Below are 24,588 nucleotides of genomic sequence, written 5' to 3' on the forward strand. Positions count from 1 at the left end.
GGAAAAGAATAAATGCTAAACTGCTAATTAACTAATGACATTCTGCTCCTTTAGCTGCTTAGGTAGAAGTCTGTGTAACCTTAAGTGTCTCACCAGATTAGTGAATACCAACAACAACAACAAATTTTATCTTCTGACTGGCTTCCTGAAGAAAGTTTGTTTACTATTCATTAATGATTTGAATCCTGGGCCTTTATTGGGGTAAAAAATGTCTTTAGAACAAATGTGTGTAGAAAGCCATTTATGACAAAGGGAATGTTCCTAGAATAGTTTCCAGGTTGCATAAAGCACATGCATGCGTTGTGCTTATCTTTTTTATAAATAGTATAGTAGTTTATAACATGGAATAGAAGCTTACAAAGGAATGTAAAATGGTACAGTGACGGTGGAAAACAGTTTGGCACTTCCTCAAAAAATTAAACATGTAACTACCATGTGAATCAGCAATTCCACTCCTAGGTGGAGGACTTGAGACTTGCCAAGAGACTTGAAAGCGATACTTAAACACCAATATTCATTGTAGCAGTATTCACAACAGCTAAAAGGTGGAAACCTGTCCATCAACAGATAAATGGATAAACGAAATATAATCTATACATACCAAACCCTTTGCCATCGAGTCAATTCCGATTCATAGCGACCCTATAGGACAGAGTAAAAGTGCCCCATGGGTTTCCAAGGCTGTAAATCTTTATGGAAGTAGACTGCCATGTCTTTCTCCCATGGAGCAGCTGATGGGTTTGAACTGCCCACCTTTCAATTATCAGCCAAGCGCTTAACCACTGAGCCACCAGGGCTCCTTGTCTGTACCTGCAGTGGAATAATACTCAACCATAAAGACAAATGAATTTCTGATATGTTCTATGATATGGATGAACCTTGAAAACATTATGCTAAGTGAAATAAGCCAGAGGCAAAAGGACAAATATTGTATAATCTCCCACTTACATGAAATATCTAGACTAGGCAAATGCATAGAGACCAAAGTTTATTAGTGGTTACCAGGGTCTGAGGGGAGGTAGAAGTGGGGAGTTGTTGTTTAAAAAAAAAAAAAAAATATACACACACACACACACACACACACACACACGGATCAAGGATAAAAAATATGATAGTATAGTTCATATCTTCAAATACTATATACAATGTCTAGAAAACAGAATGGTATTTTTCCCCACTTAGAATAGTATTCAAACTGAATCTTAAAAATGATCGTTTTTTTATTTAAAAATTTCACAAGAATTTTAATGTCAACTATAAAGTACAGATGGAAATAATATCAGAATTCTTTCTTACTCTTATTCACAAAAGCATTTAAAGAAACTCTTAAGGGAAGGGACTGATGGACTGAAGTGGGGTATACAGGCATTTCAAGTTGAGATGTTCCCATCTCAGAGAGTTAAGAACATATAAACAAACTGGGAAAAAATGCTTTTGGAATTCACAGAGAATGCTTTTGGAATTCACAGCTGACTCCTGAGGATGATCCTGTTCCTACAGTAACTCTAATTAATTCTTTTTCTACACCACCTTCCCACCTCTCACCCTATTCCTAATTGCTCTGGCTGGCCAGTTAGAACGGAAGCAGTTGTGAGTCTTGATTAAAAGCCTAGCTAGCCACTTGCTAGCTAGAACAAGTTTCCTAAGAAACAACAGAAATCTGGAAAATCATGAAAGCATGTCAAGATAAATATTCCACGTTTAGAGAATTCCTGTTAGGTAGTTCTTTTTTATTATGGAAATATGCCTTATGTGGCCTATAGTGTCTTCCTTGTTTGTGCAGCTGTGGGACAGTAAAAATAATAGTCACAACTGAGGGGCACTGGAGAAGAGATGCTCATCTTTTCATAGTGATAGTCTTCTGTAAAATGTGAGGTTTAGACTAGAACTCAGCTCTTTATTGGTTGAGTATGAAAGCCCATAGCTGTCAGAAGAGCATTCTAGAGAACTAATGGCTACTAACTGTGAGAAGCTATGAAGGGCTTTTGATACCAAGTGGACTTAAAAGTCTCAGAGTTCATAAAGAGGTACTTTTTCAAGAAAATAATTCAGGTTAAATTATAAAGAAGCCCCAGGATAAAGCAGATGTGGATTAGGGAGCCTGCAAGATATTATAAATTTTTCATTACCATCAATTTTATGGAGGTATCATCTTTTAAAACTAGCGATAATACAGTTTCATGCATTGCATTTAGCTTTTGAAGTAGAGAGTATTTTAAAAGTGAAATGAAATACACTCACAGTTTTGAGCTAGAATATTAGACACTTCAGGGCAGAGATCCTGTATCTTCTAGGTTTATGATGCATCCCCATAATCTAGAATGATGCTTAGCACTTCGGCACTCAGTAAATATTTGTTGAATGGAGATCTATGTTTAAAAGCATTTCCCTTGTTATCTGATAGTGTAATCAGCGCACCACTACTAGTCCTAGTCAAGTGATGTTTTAGCAGTGTTTTCCCAAGTGTTCTAATAAACCCAAATAACAGAGAAGAGAAAAAGCATTCCCTTAAGGGTCTTGAGGCAATACCAACACGGCCATTCTCAAGCATAACATCACATCAGTTCATGCTCTGTTAAAAAACCTCACTGCTTTTACATTCTATTTCATAATATCTGTGTTACTTTTTATATTAAAATACCCACCACCCTCCCCAAAAGAAAAAAAAACTTCGAGTAAAATTGATAGTTCATGTTTGGCTTTTGGTTTCGAGAACCTCTAGCTCACTACCACATTCTAGGAGGGAATGTGTGCTCCAACTGAAGGGCACAGGTGCAGTGTTATTGCAAGCAAATTACCCAAGAGGAAATAATGAACGTCTTGAATATTGGGTTTAAAAAACTTAACACAAAATCATGATGGTAACAGTAACACAGTCCATAGTATGATATTCCTTTTTATCAGGATTGATTCGAAGAATTTTTCACATCACTTTATATAATGTTCTTTTTTTTTTTTTACAATTTTATAGATACATATAGAACATTTTATTGTGCTTTAGGTGAATATTATTTTCCTATTCAAAAAATTTATACACAAATTGTTTTGTAACATTGGTTGCAATCCCTGCAGTGTGTCAGCACTCCCCTCCCCGCCACTTGCCCCAGTTCCTTGTTTTCATTCGTCTGGTTTTCCTGTCTCTCATTGGCTTCCCTTGCCTTAGTCAAGCTGTGGTGACGTTCCCTGTATTGTGCATTGCCTTTCCCTCCACCAAAGTTAACACGTCTGCTATTTAGTTAGTGGATTCCCCTCACCACCCCTCCCCTACATAAAAACCCTCAAAGATTGTTTCTTTCTGTGTGTAAACCTTTTCTTGAGTTTTTGTAATAGCGCTGTCATACAATATTTGTCCTTTTGTGATTGATTCACTCAGCATAATGCCCTCCAGGTTCATCCATGCTGTGAGATGTTTCATGGATTCATTGTTGTTCTTTATCGTTGCATAGTATTCCATGGTATGTATGTACCATAATTTTTGTTTATCCATTCATCTGTTGATGGGCACTTAGGTTGTTTCCATCTTTTTGCTATTGTGAATAATGCTGCAGTGAACATGGATGTGCATATGTCTATTCGTGTGACGGCTCTTATTTCTCTGGGATATATTCCTAGGATTGGGATTGCTGGATCATATCGTATTTCAATTTCTAGCTTTAAAGGAAGCACCATACTGTTTTCCATAGTAGTTGTACCATTTTACGTTCCCACCAGCAGTGTATGTGAGGTCTAGTCTCCCCGCAACCTCGCTGGCGTTTATTGTTTTCTGTTCCTTTGATTAGTGCCATTCTCGCAGACGTGAGATGGTGTCTCATTGTGGTTTTGATTTGCATCTATCTAATGGCTGTTGATTGTGAGCATCATGTATTTGTTGGCTGTCTGAATGTCCTCTTTGGTGATGTGTCTATTCATGACCTTTGACCATTTTTTGATTGGGTAGTTTGTCTTTTTGTTGTTGAGTTGTTGAAGTTTTCTATGTATTTTAGGGATTAAAACTTTATTAGATATGTCGTTGCCAAAGATTTTTTCCTAGTCTGTAGGTTCTCTTTTTACTCTCTTGATTAGGTTCTCTTTTTACTCTCTTGATAAAGTCTTTTGATGAGCCTAAGTATTTAATTTTTAGGAGGTCCCAGTCAACTAGTTTATCTTCTGGAGTTTGTGCATCTTTAGTTATGCTTGATATTCTATTTATGCCATAAATTAGGGTGCCTAGCATTGTCCCTGTATTTCTTCAATGATCTTTATAGTTTTATTTTTTACATTTAAGCCTTGATCCATTTTGAGTTAGTTTTTGTGTATGGTGTGAGGTATGGATCCTATTTCATTTTTCTGCAAATAGATATCCAGTTTTGCCAGCACCATTTGTTGAAGAGACTCTCTCTTTCCCATGTTTTCCTTTCCATATAATGTTGGCGATTAGTTTTTCCATCTTGTTAAAGAATGTTGGAATTTAGATCGTGATTGCATTCCATCTATAGATTGTTTTGGGTAGCATTGACATTTTCACAGTGTTAAGTCTTCCTATCCATGAGCATGGTATGTTTTTCCATTTATGAAGTGTCTTAGTCATCCATGCTCTAACAGAAGTACCACAACTGGATGACTTTACAAAGAAATTTATTCTCTCACAGTTCAGTAGGTTACAAGTCCACATTCAGGACATCAACTCCAAGAGAAGCCTTTCTCTCTCTGTTGGCTCTGGAGGAAGGTCCTTGTCATCAGTCTTCCCATCAGTCTTGGGAGTATCTCAGCGCAGGAACTCAGGTCCAAAGGATGCATTCTGCTCCCCACTTTACAAGAGATAAAAGGTGGTAGAAGCCACACCCCAGGGAAGCTCCCTTTATATTGGATCAGGGATGTGACCTGGGTTAGGGTGGTACAATCCCACCCTAATCCTCTTTAATATAAAATTATGATCACAAAATGGAGGACAACCACACAACACTGGGAATCATGGCCTAGCCAAATTGATATGCACATATTTTGGGGGACACAATTCAATCCATGACATGAAGGTCTCTTTTGGTTTCTTGCAGTAGTGTTTTGTAGTTTTCTTTGTGTAAGTCTTTTATGTCCCTAGTTAGATTTATTCCTAAGTATTTTATCTTTGGGGGGTGGGCTATTATAAATGGTATTGATTTTCTGATTTCCTTTTTGGAGTTCTCTTTGTTAGTGTAGAGGAATCCGAATGATTTTTGTGTGTTTATCTTGGTCCCTGCGACTTTGCTGAATCCTGCTATTAGTTCCAGTAGCTTTCTTATGGACTCTTGGGGATTTTCTATGTATAGAATCATATCATCTGCCAATAGGAGTAGTGTTACTTCTTTCTTACCAGTTTGGATGCCCTTTATTTCCCTTTCTTGTCTTATTGCTCTTGCTGGGACTCCCAGTACAACGTTGAATAAGACTGGTGATAAGGAGCATCCCTGTCAGGTTCCTGTTCTCAGGGAGAATGCTTCCAGTCTCTCTCCATTGAGAATAATGTTGGCAGTTGGTTTTGTGCATATACCCTTAATTATGTTGAGGTATTTTCTTTCTACTTCATTATTTTGGTGAGACTTTTTATCAGGAATGGGTGTTGGACTTTGTCAGATGCCTTTTCTGCGTCAATTGAGATGATCATGTGATTCTTTTCTTTCCTTTTATTTATGTGGTGGATTACATTGATTGATTTTCTAATGTTGAACCATCCTTGCATACCTGGTATGAATACCACTTCATCATGATATATTATTTTTTTTTATATGTTGTTGGATTCTATTGGCTAGAATTTTGTTGAGAATTTTTGTGTCCATGTTCATAAGGGATATTGGCCTATAATTTTCTTTTTCAGTGATGTCTTTGCCTGGCTTTGGTATCAGGGTTATGCTGGCTTCATAGAATGAATTTGGGAGAATTCCTTCTTTTTCTATGTTCCGGAATAGTTTGAGTATTATTGGTGTCAACTCTTCCCTGAATGTTTGGTAGAATTCTCCAGTGAAACTGACTATGCCAGGGCTTTTTTTGTTGTTGTTGTTGATAATTTTTTTTAATGATCTCTTCAATTTCTTCTTTTGTTATGGGTCTGTTCAACTTTTCTACCTCAGTTTGTGTTAGTAGTGTGATTCTAGGAATTTGTCCATTTCCTCTAAGTTTTAAAATTTGTTGGAGTATAATTTTTCATAGTATTGCTGTTATGATCCTTAGTATTTCAGTTGGTTCTGTTGTAATGTCATCCGTCTCATTTCTTATTTGGGTTATATGCATCTTCTCCTGTTTTTCTTTTTCTTTTGTCAGTTTGGCCAGTGGTTTATCGATTTTATTGATCCTTTCAAAGAGCTAGCTTCTAGTCTTGTTAAGTTTTTTGATTGTTTTTCTGTTTCATTTATTTCTGTTCTAATCTTTATTATTTCCTTTCTTCTGGTGGCTGTAGGCTTCTTTTGCTGCTCTCTATTTGTTTGAGTTGTAAGGTTAAGGTATTGATTTTGGCCCTTCCTTTTTAATGTTTGTATTATTGCTATAAATTGACCTCTGAGCACTGCTTTTGCTGTGTCTCAAAGATTTTGGTACGTTGTGTTTTCATTCTTGTTTGATTCTAGAAATTTTTTAATTTCTTCTATTACCCAGTAGTATTTAAGCATGGTATTGTTCAGTTTCCAAGTATCTAATTTTTTCCTTGTTCTTCCTGTTATTGATTTCTAATTTTACAGCATTGTGATCTGAAAAGATACTTTGTATTATTTCGATATTTTGAATTTGTTGAGGCTTGCTCTGTGGCCTAGAATATGGCCTATTCTAGAGAATGATCCATGCGCGCTGGGATGTGTATTGTGCTGCTGTTGGATGGAGTGCTCCGTTTATGTATATGAAGTCAAGTTGTTTGATTGTGTTATTAAATCTTCTTTGTCTTTGTTGGGTTTCTTTCTAGTTCTGTCCATTGTTGAAAATGGTATGTTAAAGTTTCCTACTATTATTGTAGAATTGTTTATTTCTCCTTTCATTTCTGTTAGGGTTTGTTTTGTGTATTTTGGAGCTGTGTCATTGGGTGTGTAATATTTATTATGGTTATGTCCTCTTGGTGGATTGATCCCTTAATCATTATATAATATCCTTCCTTGTCTCTTATGATGGAGTTTGATTTAAAGTTTATTTTATCAGAGATTAATATTGCAACTCCTGCTCCTTTTTGGTTACTTTGCTTGATATAATTTTTTCCATCTTTAATTTTTAATCTATTTATGTCTTTATGTCTAAGGTGTGTCTCTTGTAGGCAACGTATTGATGACTCATGTTTTTTTAATCCACTGTGCCACTGTGTCTCTTGACTGGTGCCTTTGAACTGTTTACATTCAGTGTGATTATCAATAGATATGAATTTACTGCTGTTATTTTGTTATGCTTTTTTTTGGTTGTGTTGACAGTTTCTTTGTTGTGCTTAATTTTCTGTGCTGAGTTCTTTTTGTTCATGGATTGTCTTTTCATTTCCTTTGTTTTTGTTGATTTTGTGTTTACTGGGTCTTTTTGATTTTCCTTATTTTTTGTGATAGATTTATTAATTTTCTTTGAGGTTACAGTGAGGTTTACCTTTATTGTCCTATGTTTAAAACAGTCTGTTATTTTTTTATTTCACCCTGACTTCCCCTCCATATGGAGGTTCTGTAACTACACCATTTGTTCCCCTTTTTTGTTTTGAAATTGTCATCAATTTCAGATTGACATCTCTGGTTCTGTTTTCACTTTGTGGCTTTAATTTTGAGAGTTCTTTCTCTAGGTTGGTATCTTGGGTGATGTCGTGTGTCTTGGTCTCAGGTTGTTATCTGATATAATTGGTTCTCTGTCTGAAGGACTCCCTTTAGTATTTCTTAGAAAGTTGGTCTGATTTTTACAAATAACCTTAATTTCTGTTTATCTCGGAATGTCCTAATTTCACCATTGTATTTAAGAGACAGTTTGCTGGATATATGATTCTTGGTTGGCAGTTCTTTGCTTTCAAGGTTTTATGTATGTCATCCCATTGCCTCCTTGCCTGCATGGTTTCTACTGAGAAGTTAGAACTTAATCTTCTTGGTGTCCCTTTGTATGTGATACTTCATTTTTCATGAGCTACTCTTAGAATTCTTTCTCTGTCTTTGGTTTTGGAAAGTTTGATTATGATATGATTGGTGACTTTCTTTTGGTGTCTATCCTGTATGGGGTTTGTTGAACTTCTCGGATGGAAATCTTCTCATTTTTCATGGTATCAGGGAAGTTTTCTGCCAGCAATTCTTCCAAAACTCTCTCAATGCTTTTATTGTCTCCTCCTGTTCTGGAATTTCATTCACGAGTAGACTGTTCCTCTTGATAGTGTCCCACATAACTCTTAGGTTTTCTTCTTCTTTCTTTATTCCTTTTTCTGACTGTTAATCAAATAAATTACTATCAAGGGATTTAGCCTCTATTTTGCTGATCCTTTCTTCCTCCGATTCATTTCTGCTTCTATGTCCTCACATTCAGTTATCTATTTCTGATATGTTATGGTTAAGCTTCTGGATTTCTAGTTCCTGTTTTTGTATGGTTTCTAATTGTCTGTTTACTTTGTCTTTTTGTTCTTTTATTGTTTTCCTGAATTCTTCCAGAGTTTTGTCTGTGTTTTCCTTTATCTCTTTGAGGATCCTATATGTAAGTCTTTCGAACTCCTTATCAGGTAGTTCTATTGCCGTTTCTTCCTCATGAAAATTTTCTGTCCCTTTATTTTGGTCACTTGCTTGAGCCATCTTATCCTGTATCTTTATATGATTTGATATTATCTGCTGTCTCTGAGGCATTAAAGTGTTATTTTATTGATTGATTGATTGTATGTTTGTTGTCTAGTTTTTTTGTTTTGTGTGTGGTGACAAGTTTTGGGTGGTCAGGGTCCCTTCACAGCTTTTGTGGGACCATGGGGTCCTTCTGGGTTGGTGCTAGTACTTAGTGCATCGGTGAGAACATGACAGATCATCTTTGTAGCCATAGGTTAGCAATGCTACCTAAATGGATGGGGTAGGCCCTTTGTGCAGGCACGGATTGGTGTCTCAGTAGGTGGTGGGAGATCAAGGGGCCTCAGTGCATGTGGGGTCAGCCTGTGGGTACTGTCTGTGTGTAGGATGGGTGTTGCTGTAGCCAGATGGTCATTGGGAGTTGACAGAGGGAGTGCCTGCTTGTTGTTGGAGTCTGTTGGGATGCACCTGGCCATCGTTTGTAATGGGATATGCCTGCTGAGCTGTGCTGGGTGGTCGTTGGAAGAGTGCACAGAGGTGCATCTGCTAGTCACTGTGCTAGTTGTCAGACACATTGTTGGTTGCTGGGCAATGGCATTGGGTGCATTTCTGGTTACTTGGTGGGCTTGGGGGGGATCTGGCTGGCTACTGGGCAGAAGAAGCAATGGCATTCCTGCTAGTTGCCAGGTGGCAAGTGCATTCGCACTGGTTGCCAGGCTGCAGCTGCGTTTGCAGTGGTCACCAGGAAGCAGGCGAACTCCCACTGGTTGCTGGGTAGCAGGCTGTCTCTGGCTGGTTCCCGGATTGTAGGTGTGCTCCTGTCAGTTGCTGGGAAGCAGGTGTGCTCCTGTCAGTTGCTGGGAAGCAGATGTGCTCCTGCCAGTTGCCAGATTGCAGGCGGGCTTCCTCCAGTCGCTGGGGTGCAGTCATGCTCCTGCCAGTCACCGGGCAGCGGGCATGTTCCTGCCGATTGCTGGATTGCAGGTGTGCTCCCACCAGTCATTGGGAAGTGGGCAACTCCTGCTGGTCGCTGGGCAGCAGGTGCTCCCCTACCAGTTGCTGGATTGCATGTGTGCTCCCACTAGTCACTGGGCAGCAGGCACTCTCCTGGAGGTCACCAGATTGCAGGCATGCTCCCACTGGTCACCTAATTGTAGACGCACTCCCACCAGTCTCCAGAGAGCGGGTGTGGGCTCTCCCTGGCTGGTCTCAAGTATGGGAGGCTCTCCTGCCTGGCTGTCCCAGGCGACTGGGGTCTGGCCTGTTTAAATGTGGGGGGGGAGTGTGTGCATAAAAGCTGGCTGGGTAGTGGGCCTCTAATTGCTACTCTGCAGTTTTGCTATTAAGTGGGTGTTTCCCGGCCAAATGGTCAGGCTGTGCCACTGGTGAGTAGACCTTTCCCCAGTTCCCAGCTTCATCCCTTCTCCGTGGACACCAGGATCGCTGGAGCTCCTGCCCCATCCTCCTGCACTTCCCTTTTTAGCCCCAGCTTGTGTCCTGCTCACTTGTTTCATTCCAAGTTTGTTCACACAGTATGTCTTTTTCCTGTTGTGTGTTGTGTATAGTTGCCTTCCTGTGCTGCTCACCCAGGAACACTGCCTGCTTTGTCCCAAGATGACCATGCTGTGTCTGGCTGGGTGGCAAGGCATCGATGGTCTGTATGTCTCTACGTCCGCTGTTTTCTTTCTCTCTCTGTTTGCACTCGGAGCTCAGTCTAATTCTGTATCCTTCTATTTGATACACAGGGTTCCAAGGTTGTCATCTGTATCTGTTTCACTTGGTTTCTCAGGTCTTTGATGTAGCAGGATGTTCTGGTCTTCAGTCAAAGTCACCATCTTGGGCTTCTCCTGTATAATGTTCTGTAACCTAAATGGTCTCAGGGTTTGACAAGTTACTAGTTTAGCTTATAGAATCTCTTTACCAACAAGGAGGTCCTAAATTGGAAAAGTTTGCATGGGATTAGTTCGAATTAAAAATGGGAATGTGGAGTTTGGTGGGCTGGCAGGAGGTTTAAGAGTGGAGCGTTGTTTTTTGAATTTGTGCTTGAGAGTGAATGCTATATCATTATAAATTCTGCTAGGTGATTGTTATTTAACTTACTTATTTCTCACTTCCTCTAATACTAATTTATGGCATTTAAACTAGAGGATGATGATTTTCAGTTTATGTCAGGTATTGTAAGGGAAGGTGTAAAGACTTGAAGGTAATCATTGAGTATTAATAATGATATAAATAGCTCTCAAGAGAACATAAAATAGCAAATAGTATTTATTTTCGTTGTCCTACTGAGTCCTTTTGTTTTGAGTGACGATATATACATCACAGGAACAAACATCTTTCATTTTGTTGTTAGTTTTACTCATTTTTGTTTTGTTGCTTTCATTTTACCTGTCTGTGGTATACCAAAGGAGCCCTAGTGGCACAGTGGTTAAACGCTCAGCTGCTAACTGAAAGGTCGACGATTCAAACCCACTAGCTTTCTGTGGGAGAAAGATGTGACAGTCTGCTTTCCTAAAGTTTACAGCGTTGGAAACCCTATAGGGCAGTTTTGCTCTGTGGCTTGGGGTAGATATGAGTCTGAATCAACTTGATGACAACGGGTTTGGTTTTGGTTTTGGTGGTGCACTATAAGCACAGTGCTTGTTTGTACCTCTTTACTTTTTCCCTGTCACAGTTACTGTGCCTGCCTTATCTCGATTAGAAACAACAGAAGAGCTGAGAGTTAAATAAGTTAACATTCCTATTTCAACTTGCTTATTTGGTTTCAATTAGTGGCGTTTTAAACTTTTTTTGAAACTGCAACCCATAGTAAGAAAGGGAAATAGGATTTATAGAAAAAACCCAGTATATATGTGTTTATATATGTGGGGTATGTGTGTGTACACCCCCTCCACACACAGATATAAGTAACTGAAATAAGTGACAGGTTAAATAAAAACTCTTAGTTTTTCTGTGTGTGATGTCCCCTGATATTTTAATTTCCAATCTATATCTTTATAAAAAACTCTTCATAACTTACTAAATTGATGTCATAACCCATTAATGGTAATGACTTAGAGTTTGATAAATACTGACTTAATCACTAAACTAGCTCACATAGTACTTCTGCTTAGAAGTATCAAGGGTATTGAGTTTTCACACTAACAAGCATTAAGAAACACTAAGGTGGCTTCTTTTTTCTCACGTATGGCATTCTTTGTGATGTATGTATTGGAGAGGAAAACTTCAATAAAAACAAATAGGGAAGAAACATATAAGAACAGGTAAGGGATGAGGAAGACATCTTACAATTTATAAACATAAGAGGACTGGGGCCTTGTGTTTTACCAAAAAAGAACAAAATCCTAATCTGAGTCCATGTTTGTAGCATATAGGAACCAGGAGCCTTAATATTCTGGGAAATTCAGCTGATGAGTAGTCAGAGAAGTGGCAGTTAATCAAGCTATGTCTTAACTGATCCTACTAGATAGTCAAGGGATTCAGCTCTGAGGAGGTTATTACCTAAGATCAAAGTATTGAGGCAAGAATAGGCTCACCCAGAGGCACAAGAAGAAATAAATTTAAGGAAACTGAAAAACCAAGATTCATATATTTTGGACTAGTGCTTCTGTCCTTTCCCTCATTCCCTGTAAGAGGAGACATCTTGTTATCTTCTAATGCAGGCATACCTTGGAGATACTGCAGGTTCAGTTCCAGACCACCTACCAGGCTTGTCAAAGTAAATTGTTCATCTCTCATCTAGAAGTTCAGTAGATGGCCTAATTGGCTTTTTTTTTAATCAACCAGCATTTTTTTAATTGTTGTAAAATATCTGGATAACACATTATTTGTCAATTCATTTTTTAAATGTGCAATTCAGTGAGACCAATTACATCAGTCATGTTGTACAGCCATCACCAATATCCATTGCCAAATTTTCCATCACTGTAAACAGAAACTCAGTGCTTTCTAAGCAATGCTTCTCCCTTCCCCACTCTCCCACCCCTGGTTACCACTATTAAACTGTGATCTCTGTATATTTGCCTGTTCCAGGTATTTGATTAAATCAGCATTTTTAATTAAATTCTTACATAAATTTGTGTTCTGGGTTTCTTGTTTATCTTAACATTGAAAATAAAAAGGAAGATAGCTAGATTCATATTAAGAATGACTAAATTTTGAACTTTTTTTTTAACAGGTTATATCAATCAGTGAAAATTCTATATTCCTTTGGCATTTTTGTGACATATTCAATTCAGTTCTATGTTCCAGCAGAGATCATTATTCCTGTGGTCACATCCAAATTTCATGCTAAATGGAAGCAAATCTGTGAATTCGGGATAAGGTCCTTCTTGGTTACTATTACTTGTAAGTATCACTACATAGATATATGTAATAAACAGTATAAATACTAATTCTTTTATTGTTATATTTCTTACAATAAAACTAGTTAAACTATATTTTTAAGTATTTTAAAAGCAATTTTATTCACCTAGCCAGGATACATTTTGGTTGAAAAATCTTTTATTCTACTACTGTATAAGAGAAACATAAACCAGATCCTAACATCTGTGCACACCGGCAGCCATCTTACATGGGCACTACCTACCTGTTAAAGCACAGACCACACCACATCTGCTACCATGAGTTTATTCCCAGAAGCCAGGGGCTTTCCTTCAAGAGCTGTGCTCATGACACATAGATATGCAGTTTTTTCTTAGGTGCTCCTTTGAGCTGTATCTACTCAGCCATCTCTGAGGGTTATATTTTACAACGTTATGGTCTGGACTAAGAACAAAAACCATGCAGTATTCCCTTCTACTTCGTTTGGGAAGGAGCCCTGGTGACACAGTGGTTAAAGCTCTCGGCTGCTGACCAAAAGAATGGCAGTTTGAACCCACCAGCTGCTCTGTGGGAGAAAGATATGGCAGTCTGCTTCTGAAAAAATTTACAGCCATGAAAACCTTGTGGGGCCGTTCTGCTCTGTCCTTTATGGTCGCTGTAAGTCGGAATCAACTGGACGGCATTGGGTTTAATTTTTTTGGTTACTTCATTTGGACACATCACTGAATGCTGGACTTCATTTGCGTCCTTGGCGTATCCTTCCAAATTAAAGCAATAACCAGCTGATGCTCACAATAAGACTGTTTTTTAATTTTGCTCTCAAAAGCTCTTGAACAGATTTTTGGGCAGGCTCTTTACTGATGAGCGTGTGTGAACAGCTAACAGGACCTTGCAGTGTTCACAGAGCAGGATGTGCAGCACTCAGAGTGGAGGCTCAGTTGGATTTGCATTGCACTTATTGTCTTTTAGTGTTCCATAATTCTTTCCAAGTACTGAATCCAAGTTTTTCATATTGATTTTTAAAGTAGTAGGTTTATCAGCTTGGATTATGTTGGCTATATCCAAATCTCCATCTGGCATTTGAATCATCATTTCAGAATGTCTTCTTGGCGGGGCTCAAATGCTTGAAAAGATGAGTTGACTCTTGCTGTAGGTGCCTTGTTGGCGCTTACCTGGTATATAGGCATCTTTCAGGTGAAGGAAAAGAGTGGATAGAATTGGCCAAAGGCCACCATGCATGACAATAAATACCTTTCATTTTAAAAGCAAGCCTGTACTATGAGATGTTAAGTTGTGAATTGTAATGAAAACTGAGACTAGTGTTTGATTTCCATATATGAATTGAACCTGCAAAATATATTAAGTACTGTTTATTTGTATTGACCAGCTTGTTGATCCTTCTACTATTTCTTACTGGAAAAGTTCTTGACTTAGATAGTATTCTTTTCTGCTTTTAGTAGACTGTGACTACATATGTACTAGAAAACATAAATCTTTAGTACTCTATAGAATGAGAAGATACACTAAAATCCTTCATTGAACTGCCAGTGTGAATGAAAAGAAGTGCCTTTCTGTATCCTAATATTGTATGTTAGAGTCAGTAGTATGTGAAGAGCACCATTAATTATTTGTGCAATTAAAGTAAATGTGCTAGGTGGTTTTTCAGTTTTGTTGGTGATGCTGTAATATTAAGTGTTATTTTGCTCTGATATTTCTGCTTTCACCCATCAGATGAAAAGTGACTTAAAATAGGCTTTTATTTTATTTTTATCAGCGGGAACTTTATGCCTTAAGGATAAATCTTTTTCTTTAGAATATAGTTTTGGGAAATATTGGCTGAGCTTAATTAGTACTTAATAGATATATTCATAATGGGCTGACTGTGGATGACGTGGGGCGACCTATTTTCAGTAATCCTGTGATGAATATATGTGCAATGAATAAACTATCCTTTGATTTATTTTTTATGCATTTGAATTTTTTATGTTGGATTGGCTTAAAGTATATATACTTCTCTTCCTTGAGTTAATAAAATTACTAAAGAATATATTCCAAGCTTTTTTTTTTAACTAGGAAATATCTATTGGTTATATAACATTTAAAGGATGGATTTGTCTAATTGAAATTGTATTTTATGGTTTAAAAATGTTTGACAAATGAAATTTCAATCTATGAGTTCTGTAGTGTTCTTCCACAGAGTTTTCCAACAGCATTTCATTTGATTTAGTAGTGACACCTTGGACTATTGGAAAAACTAATAAGGTAAAATATATTTGAAGTAGAAAGGCTGTCCAGAGAGCAAGGTTCTAGGCATGTTTGTCTGGCCTCCCATTTATGCTGTCACCTGCTGTTAAGTAGGTGAAACGTGTCTCCATAAAATCGATATGTTCAATGAATTTTTAAAGGCCCTACTTGTGTTTGAGAGTTATGCTTTATTAGAAGAAAATTTTAAAGGGATGTAACAAGCACCTTTTTATAGATGAGATTGAGAATCCACCTTGTAAAGTATTTCTAGTTTATAGAGTTTCAGCTTCCTCAAAGTCAGTTATTTTATTTATGAAGTATTAGCTCACTTCAGTCCTGTAGGTGTGAGGCTAGGTTTATAATTTCAAAATAATTTTTAGGGTTTTAGCTTTCATAATAATTTGAATAGAAGAATAATTTTCCAGCAGAATATAATTTAGCAAAATGGATCCCACAAGATTTAGAAAACCCAAACTGTTTTTCCCTTGAAGAATAAAATAATTATAAAAGAACTGTTGAGAATAAAAAGAGGACAACTTGTTTGTGAATTGAAGATATTAATGCCAAACTCTGACCAAAAAGGGAAGAAACCAGTGACCAGTCTCAATAATGATGTAAAAATTCTAACTGTAGTGTTAGCAGACAGAATCCAGCAGCATGATAAAAGAATAATACATTGTTTAAAAGTAACGTTTTTTTCCGGAATAGTAAAGAAGGTTCACTATTAAGTAATCTATGAAAATAATTATATAAATAGATCTCAAGAACAAAAGCCTCATGATAATCTTCAGAAATGCTGAAAAGACATTTGACAAAATTCAAAATCCATTCTTGATTTTTAAAAAATTTTAAAAAAATTCAATAGAATAGGAACATATGGATAATTTCTTGATCTGATGTGAGTATAGGTGTGCATGCACACTTCAGCCCAAAAGACAACATCAGTTGTAGTGGGAAGAATGGGATGTATTCTTAATGAAGTCAGGAACAGGACAAGTATGTCCACTAGCACTACCACTGGGCCATCCCCGTTGTCATTTGTGGACTGGACCGTTGTGATCCGTAAGATTTTCAATGGCTAATTTTTCAGAAGTAGAACTCCAGGTCTTTCTTCCTAGGAGTTTCTAAATTACCACTGACTGTTGTTACTACATGTTTTGCGTGTTGTAGAATGGGCTGTATGGCAGAGTAATGCAAATACTTTGTAAATAAACTTTCCAAACTTCTTTGCCCAGCATTTCACTGCAAACAATTAAAAGTTGTTTGTATAGGAAGCTCTTTTGACAAGTCAGAGTTCAGGAAATGCCACTCATTTTTTTCAATTTTTTTTTCCAGAGCAAAATATGGCATATTTTTCCACAAGCTGCAGTTTAGCAGTGCAGACTTGAATTACTTTTAATGTATTGAAAATATTTATATTTATTATTCATTTAACTACCAAATACTTAAATGTGAAAAATATATATTTTTATTTCCCAGGTGCTGTAGCAATTCTGATTCCTCGTTTAGACATCGTAATTTCCTTCGTTGGAGCTGTGAGCAGCAGCACATTGGCCCTGATCCTACCACCTTTGGTTGAAATTCTTACATTTTCAAAGGAACATTACAGTATCTGGATGATCCTAAAAAATATTTCTATAGCATTCACTGGAATTGTTGGTTTCCTATTAGGTACATATGTAACTGTTGAAGAAATTATCTATCCTGCTCCCAGCGTCATGGCTGACACTCCACAAAGTCTCTCTTTAAATTTGAATACAACATGTTTGACATCTGGTTTGAAATAGTGAGAGCAGAATTATGGGTTTTCTACTTTTGTCTCACTTCTGAAAATGACTAAAATAAGAACTAGGAGAATACATTGCAGTATACTTAAAAATAGAACCAAACTCTGTTTTCTTTTGGCACAATGTTAATATTTGACAGTAAATTGTAATTCTTTGCCCGTAGTGTTGAACTATGACAAATCCTTGGTTTTAAGTATTAGCAATAATTGCAAGATATTTAATTTTGAAAACTGAAAAAACTATAAGAAGTAAAATGTAAAAAAATAAAGAATAGAAAGACTTCTATTTTTATTCTCCTCAACCAGAAATACTTCAGTCAGGATTTCTCTCTCTAACCCCAGTGCTACTCTTCTGCCACCCAGTTGAGGAGACAACAGGGTTTTAGCAATAAGAGAATTAAATGACATAGATCACAAAAATCTTTCTCCAGACCATCCCAGTGAACGTCAAAGTAAACTTCGTGTGTAATTTAAAAATATCTTGGTTCTGTTTTTATTAGCCAAATACTTATGATTAGTCGCTGGAAGTATAGAAAATTCCCATTAACCAGAACATACGCATCAGAAAATTCCAAAAACCAGAATCATTTTTACACTATTCTATACTGGTAATTGGAGCCATGGTGGTGCAGTGGTTAAGAGCTGTGGGGAGCTACAGCTGCTAACCAAAAGGTCGGCAGTTTGAATCCACCAGCTGCTCCTTGGTAAACCCTCTGGGGCAGTTATACTCTGTCCTGTAGGGCCACTATGAGTTGGAATTGACTCGACGGCAACATATTTGGTTTTTTGGTATAATGGTAATTAATCTTCATAATAATAATCAAGAGGCACCATGCAAGATTCTGACTTAATGCTTTAGTCAGCTTTGAAAAGGACTTTATAGTTATCCAATACAACTTCCTTATTTTTTACCTGAGGATATCAAGGCCAAGAAAGGTTAAACCACTCAAGGCTACACAGCTTTGAGATCAAGAGAACCTAATTTCTTGACTCCCAGGCCAGGGTTTTTTATTTTTCACATCACTTCTCAGAAAAAGAATAAATTATGTTCAGTTTAATTTTAATGCTGAGTCTATTCAGTTACATTTTAATACTTTGAAAGTAGGAACTCTCACAAACCTGCACTTTGACCAGATAAACCTCAACAAGGGAAAGAAGCAATGTTCTTTTTAAATAGCTTAGAGACCGTTTGCTGGTGGAACTGATGGACAGTAGAATGTACATAGCTACACTGTGGCTTGGAATCTCCTTATCGTTTCTTCTCTGTCCTGGATTTTGTGGGCACGATCTTTCTTAATGGCTAGAAAATAGGTAACTTGACAAAATATAGGTTTTATGGTTCTGAAGTCTGACGACTCTTTCCAGCCCTGTGACTTTCACTATCATAGCCTTTTATTGAACTGGTGGGCAAAATAAAAGAACCATAAAGGGACTCATGCTTAGGAAAAATCGAGACAATAGTAACGGTCTACTAAATATCAAGCACTCCAGTCTTCCTCCAGAGAAATACATTCTGTTACTCCATATTCTTCAAACCCAGTTACAGAAAGAAAAGAATCTCAGTTAATGTAGAACATGAAAATTGTTAAATTTAAAATATTAAGAAGAGATTTCTCCTTTTTTTTATTCTTAATTTAAAACATTTTGAATTTTTTAACTAGGCTGATGGTACTCTGTAATACTGTACCGCAAGGTATCATCAAGATCACGGTAGTATATATATATTATATGTTTTGTAAATGGTGACATAGCTCAAGTATTTTTTGCTTACATCATTAAGTGGTCATAGAATACAGACCTAAAGATAGATAAGAAACTTTATTTTGGTACATTTTTTAAAACATTTGCATTAGATATCACAAATAATAGTTTGTGATACTTTTATGTTAAATATGTTACACTGAGCTTTTAGTCATAGTAAGAGCGTGTGGGAGAAGTTACAGAAAAAATAACCTTTATTTAAATTAATGCTGTATGATCTTGAATTTAAGAATAAATTAGGTGTTTTTTAAATTTTTATAACATAAAATAACTTGAAAACCACTATTTAATAGCTAGTAGTATTAGATTTTTGTCATCTGTCTGCAGATAATATTTAGTTCATATGTGCTATTTTATTTTTATACTTTAACCTGAAGTTTATTTTCATTATGGAATTCATCAAATGTGATGAAATTTTGAATAGTTGATCATAGCAATAAATTATTTTTTAATTCAACATGAACAAATGTTGAGCATATTAAGGCTTCCTTATGCAATGAATGTCTGCAGAATCAACATCCAGTACTAAATTCACTAAATTATCCAAGTATAGGAGAAAAGTTGAAATGCTGAAAGGTAAAGGAACTAAAAGGCAGAAAATAGTTTTAATTCTTAGCAAGAAACACTATTTAAATGTAAAATATAAGTACACTCCTATTTAAAAATTCTTGTAATATATTTTATTTCTAAAAATCAGTGAGTAATGTTTTTTCTCCAAAAATGTAGTTTTAATGAGTCATAATTTTTTAAAAACTTTTAAAGGAGATGTTTTCATTAAACTGCTTTTATTTTGGGGCCTGGAAAAATGAAATGATTGCACCTGCCAAGTTTGCATCTGATTTCTTTGGTCTGTCACATTATGGCTAAAATGACTTCAGCATTACATCTGCTACCACACTAAAGAACCCTCTTCTCTGAAAGTTAATCAGTTGTCTGAGAGCCTTTTCTACTACTGCCGGGAAAGAAAAGAAAGCTTTATTTACCTCTGATTAGCTCTGTTAAGTCAGTTTCCAAAAGGGTTTCACCAGTATAGAGCTGATTTGTTAAAAACACTGTTTCTCAAACATTTTTCATCAGGGGATCTTTTTTTCCCCACATTGCCAGATTTCTCCATGACTGATGAAATGAGAACTAGGGTTTTTTCCTGGCTAAAGACCAGTTTGGATTGTGTCGCCAAATAAAAACAAGTACTATATTAACAAATGCCACATTATGTTTCAATTCTGTCGTCACTGGATTCTCCTTTATTAAAGCCATTTATGCCTCTCAACTAGACAATGGACTTAGATTTGCACAAGTATTTTGTGACAATGTGCGTGTTGTAAATTTCCTGACAGGTCCTAATTCCACTCAGCATTTTTGTAATAATGTTGCATAAAAGCTCTCTAACTGCAAAACACTATAAAAATATTTATTAACGTTCTACATTAGAACCATTTCTAGCTGTGGCAAAGCACATGTCTTACTCTAGCTTACCAGTGATTGTTCCCCATCACAGATATCAGTACAGCGTCTGAGTAGTGCATTTGTTTACTGACAGTATATACCCAAATTAGAACTTGACCTTAGCTCTCCTTTCTTCACTTAAAGGGGAGAAGACACAGGATAGAGCTGATGGAAATAATAAATAAAATTACTTCAATTTAAATAATACCAGTGGCTTGATAAATGTTATCTGTCAAGGAATAACATAATGGGGTAAAAATATAGACCACTGATAATGATGAGTTTGAAAAAATGAGTCTATTTTCATCTTTTTAGCTTGACTAGCTTCTTAAGAAAAAAATTTTAAAAACTTTGATCTATAAGATAGGACAAGATACTTCCTAACATTAAGTGGCTGGCTGTGATAGTTAACACTTTAACAATGTTATGGTTGATCTTGTTTACACCATTAGAACTCACTAGGCTAAAAAGCTTTCTGAAAGTGTTGGTTTTGACCTAGGAGATAAGAAAACATGCTTAAGAAATGGCGAGAAATACTATTTATTGCCATATGATAAATGACAAGCTCTCTGAGTCTTAAATTTTCACATTAAAATTATACAGTTGCCCCCCTCCTCCCCCACACACACTGTAGTCTTTGTAAACTACATACTAATTTACTATTTGAATTGGGTTTAGGAAGATGTGCTGAAAAGATCACTTTTGAAAAGATCACTTTGGTAATTATTCCATTAGAGTTTTCTTAATAACAAATAGAAAAATACGTGTTTATAGCTTGAATAAATTAAGCTGTGAGTTTTTGTTTTTCAAAGTGATTTTGTTAGTTTGAATGGAAACTAAGTATCATTGCACTTGAGTTCTTTTTAGTTTCTCTTTTATAACAAAAAAATTACTGTAACTTCTGCGTTTTCAATAAAAAATAATTATTTAATAATTATTTAAATGCCTTTTGAAATAAATTTGTCCTTTATAAGGTTAATGACATTGACAAATGTCATCAGCCAAAATGGCACTAGTGTAATATTCTCATAATAACTAACATTTTAATCAGTCTTTATACTAATTCTTTGTCAAGTTACCTTCATCCTTTGAAGTTGATATTATGCACCTCAGAGATTTAAAAGCAGAAATTGATTTTAAATAAAAATGACACATTCAAAATTGTGACCTAAACTTCTTACAGAATGAATGCAGTCTGCAGATGCTTCATCCATGATTTAATTTACCACTTCTTAAGGTCAGCAATATGTATCAATCATACAGTACATTTTGCTCGAATTGTAAAATTGTAATACTTCTGAAAGCATTATGCCAACCGCATAGCAAAGACCATGAAGATATTCATACCTTTCTATCAGTCTCCTGCTCTTGTGAACTTAACAGAAGGACATACCATTGTTCATCAGATCATGTCACTCTCCTTTCATAGAGAAAGCTGCTCTGCCTGAAGGTGTAGCTGTAATATGTTATAATAGCAAAAAATTGGAAGCATCCTAAATGTTTAACAAGAAGCTAAGCATAAATTATGTCAACCTAGAATACAATGAAGATTATACTAATTATACAAGTAAAGACTATGATTTAGGAAAGAAAAATATGTAAAATTTTTAAAATTGCAGCTCTGTAGAAATACGTTTTGGATCCAGATAGGGGGATATGCAGAAAATGAAACTGTAGTGTTAGGATAAAGAACTGGGTTTTACTGTTTTTAAATATACCTAAGGAGGACTGTGAGAGGGATAAAGGGAAATAGGACGTTAAGAGGAGTCAGTCCCTGGGTGCTGCAAACAGTTAATGTACTCAGGTGCTAACTGAAAGGTTAGGGGTTCGAGTCCACCCAGAGGCACCCCTGAAGAAAGGCCTGGCAATCTACTTCTGAAAAATCAGCCACTGAACACCTTATGGAGCAGTTCTACTCTGACACACATGGGGTCGCCAGCAACTTTTTTTTTTAGGGCCTTGAGAAGGGAACAAGAAATTTATAAAGCGTTGTTAGTAGTGGTAAATGCTCCTAGTAAGCAACCGAGGGAACACAAATACCAAAAAAAAAAAAAAAAAGGTGGGTTGGAGGATAGGACTAGGAATATAGAGATCTAAATACAACAAGAAGCCTTATGTGATAATTGCTGGAGAAAAAAAATATGGCCACTTCATAGTTGCAAATTTTTTCTTCTTGGGTAAAAGGTTTATAGCAGTTTTTCTTAATATCCTTTGGGTTGCAAATCTGTTTGAGAACCTGGTAAAAACTATGAACCCTGTCTCCTGAAAAACACAGATACGCACATGCTTACAACATTTTGCATGTAGATTGATGGAGTTCACATTTCGGGGGGTCCATGGACCACTGAGAAAAGGTTTCTTGGGAAAGGTTGTACATCAGTTTTTGAAAAAGTGATTTGTTCCAAGTTTCCCTGCAAAAGGTGGACTTGTTTGAAGGCTTGAAATAGAGAAGGAATTGGGTCTTTCAGTTTTCATAGTTCTGGTGCCGTGAAGCAGATGGTAGGATGTCTTCTCAAGCTAAAGCTAGTACGTTAAGCATGCTGAGGAACTGAGGAGCAATTTTGTTATCCTCCATCCTGGATCTTGGTCTGGGCTAAAGGAAGGGAACTGGACACTGACCACCCAACCTGCAGTGAGCAGGGAGGAAAGGTGATCTGGGTGTGAATCAAGGTTGAGCAGGTCAGGAGTAGAACAGGAAAGTAGGCCAAAAACAAAGCATATTGTGTCTTATCTTGCTTTTAACCCCAGCACCTAATAGTACTCCACAAGGGCGCAGAGTGGGCACTTGGAAATCTGGTCATGTCACTCTCTTGATCTTCTATCCTTTTCTAATCTACTATATCAATACCATGCTCCCTAATGTGGTACACTAGCAAGCTGGACCTCTCCAGCCTCATCTCTTGCCACTCCCTGCCTCACCCTACAAGACACAACAATACCAAACTTCTTATTATACCACAAATACACCATACAATCTGTTTCTTATCTCGATGACTCAGTCTCCTCCACTTGCTGGGATGATTTCCTTCTACTCTCTCCCCAGTTTTTTCTTGGCCAATTCTTAGTTAAGATTCAGTTTAGGTGTCTTTTCTACCAGGAAGCCTTCCCATTCATCCTCATCCCTACACAGACTGAGTTGTATATTTCTTCCTTCATATTAACAAATGACTTTATGCTCATTATCACACTCCACATTGTATAATAATTAAGTTTGTTTGTCTCCCCTCTAAACTGGAATTTCCTGAAAGCCTTGACTGTGTTTTATTCATCGTGCTTTTTTTGCCACAGTACTTATCTCAGAGATGGATTCCTTAAACATGTCAGACATGCTACTGATTTGGGGCTTTTGCACTTGCTGCTCCCTCTGTCTGGCAACTCCAGTTGCTGTTAAGTCATCTCCAACTCCTGGCGACCCCATGTGTGTCAGAGTAGAACTGTGCTCCATAAGGTTTTCAGTGGCTGGTTTTTCTGGAAGTAGGTCGTCATGCCATTTATCTGAGGCACCTCTGGGTGAACTCAAATTTCCAACCTTTAGGTGAGAAGCCAAGCCTGTTAATTGCACCACCCAACGACTTGATAGATAGATAGATACATATAGATAGATAGGTAGATATGCACAGATAATAGACATGATATAGAATGCAAGTGGTCCATTTCTAAGAAAACAAAACTATAATATCTATTATTGATACACGAGAATATTTTGATGAACTTCTGGTGCCTGAGTGTACCCTGCTTGTAAAAGAGTCACACATACAGTAGTTTTTGGAATCCTCTCCCAAAAGAGGGACTCCTCTGGCTGCCCTGCAAACCTACCTGTTATCTAAATGCATTACAGTGTATGTTATAAATGGACTCTAGTACAAGTCGAGAATGAGAACTTCTAAATGTTGGGACAATGACTCTGCCAAGATGATGATTTTATAGAAATAGCTAGAAAAGGAAAGTGAAAATAATAAATATCTGAAAATTGAAATTCATTTAACTGAAAACCCATTTGCTCCAGTACTCAATTCAGTGTCTTTTATAAAATTTTTTCCAGAAAGTATTATTTGCACATAAAGTAGAGTGTGGTAGGTGGTAAAAAACATTACCACACTAATACCTTCCAGTATAAAATGGATTCATTGTGCCACTGGACGGAGACAAGAGGCTTCAAGATTATACTCCTGTATATTCCTAAAGGGCACCTGACCCAAGCCATGGTATTTTTTTTTTTTTTAATATTTTATTGTACTTCAGGTGAAGGCTTACAGAACAGATAGTTTCTCATGTAACAGTAACACACATGCTGTTTTATGACATTGGTTAACAACC

General features: G+C 36.7%; 1 protein-coding gene across 5 annotated transcripts in view; it reads left to right on the forward strand.

The window, feature by feature from the left end:
* The window catches only part of SLC36A4 (solute carrier family 36 member 4), a 58,512-nt gene extending 36,223 nt beyond the window's left edge, over positions 1-22,289 (forward strand). For all 5 annotated transcript variants that reach the window (XM_023739846.1, XM_004385555.3, XM_023739845.1 and 2 more), the window contains 2 exons: positions 12,889-13,058; positions 16,758-22,289. In XM_023739846.1, coding sequence (XP_023595614.1) covers positions 12,889-13,058; positions 16,758-17,065 — 478 coding nt within the window. In that variant the 3' untranslated portion in view covers positions 17,066-22,289. The remainder of the gene's footprint in view (positions 1-12,888; positions 13,059-16,757) is intronic.
* The last annotated feature ends 2,299 nt before the right edge of the window (positions 22,290-24,588 follow it).

Source organism: Trichechus manatus, unplaced genomic scaffold, assembly GCF_000243295.1.
Source record: "Trichechus manatus latirostris isolate Lorelei unplaced genomic scaffold, TriManLat1.0 scaffold00141, whole genome shotgun sequence".
In the NCBI taxonomy this organism is placed as follows: domain Eukaryota; kingdom Metazoa; phylum Chordata; class Mammalia; order Sirenia; family Trichechidae; genus Trichechus; species Trichechus manatus.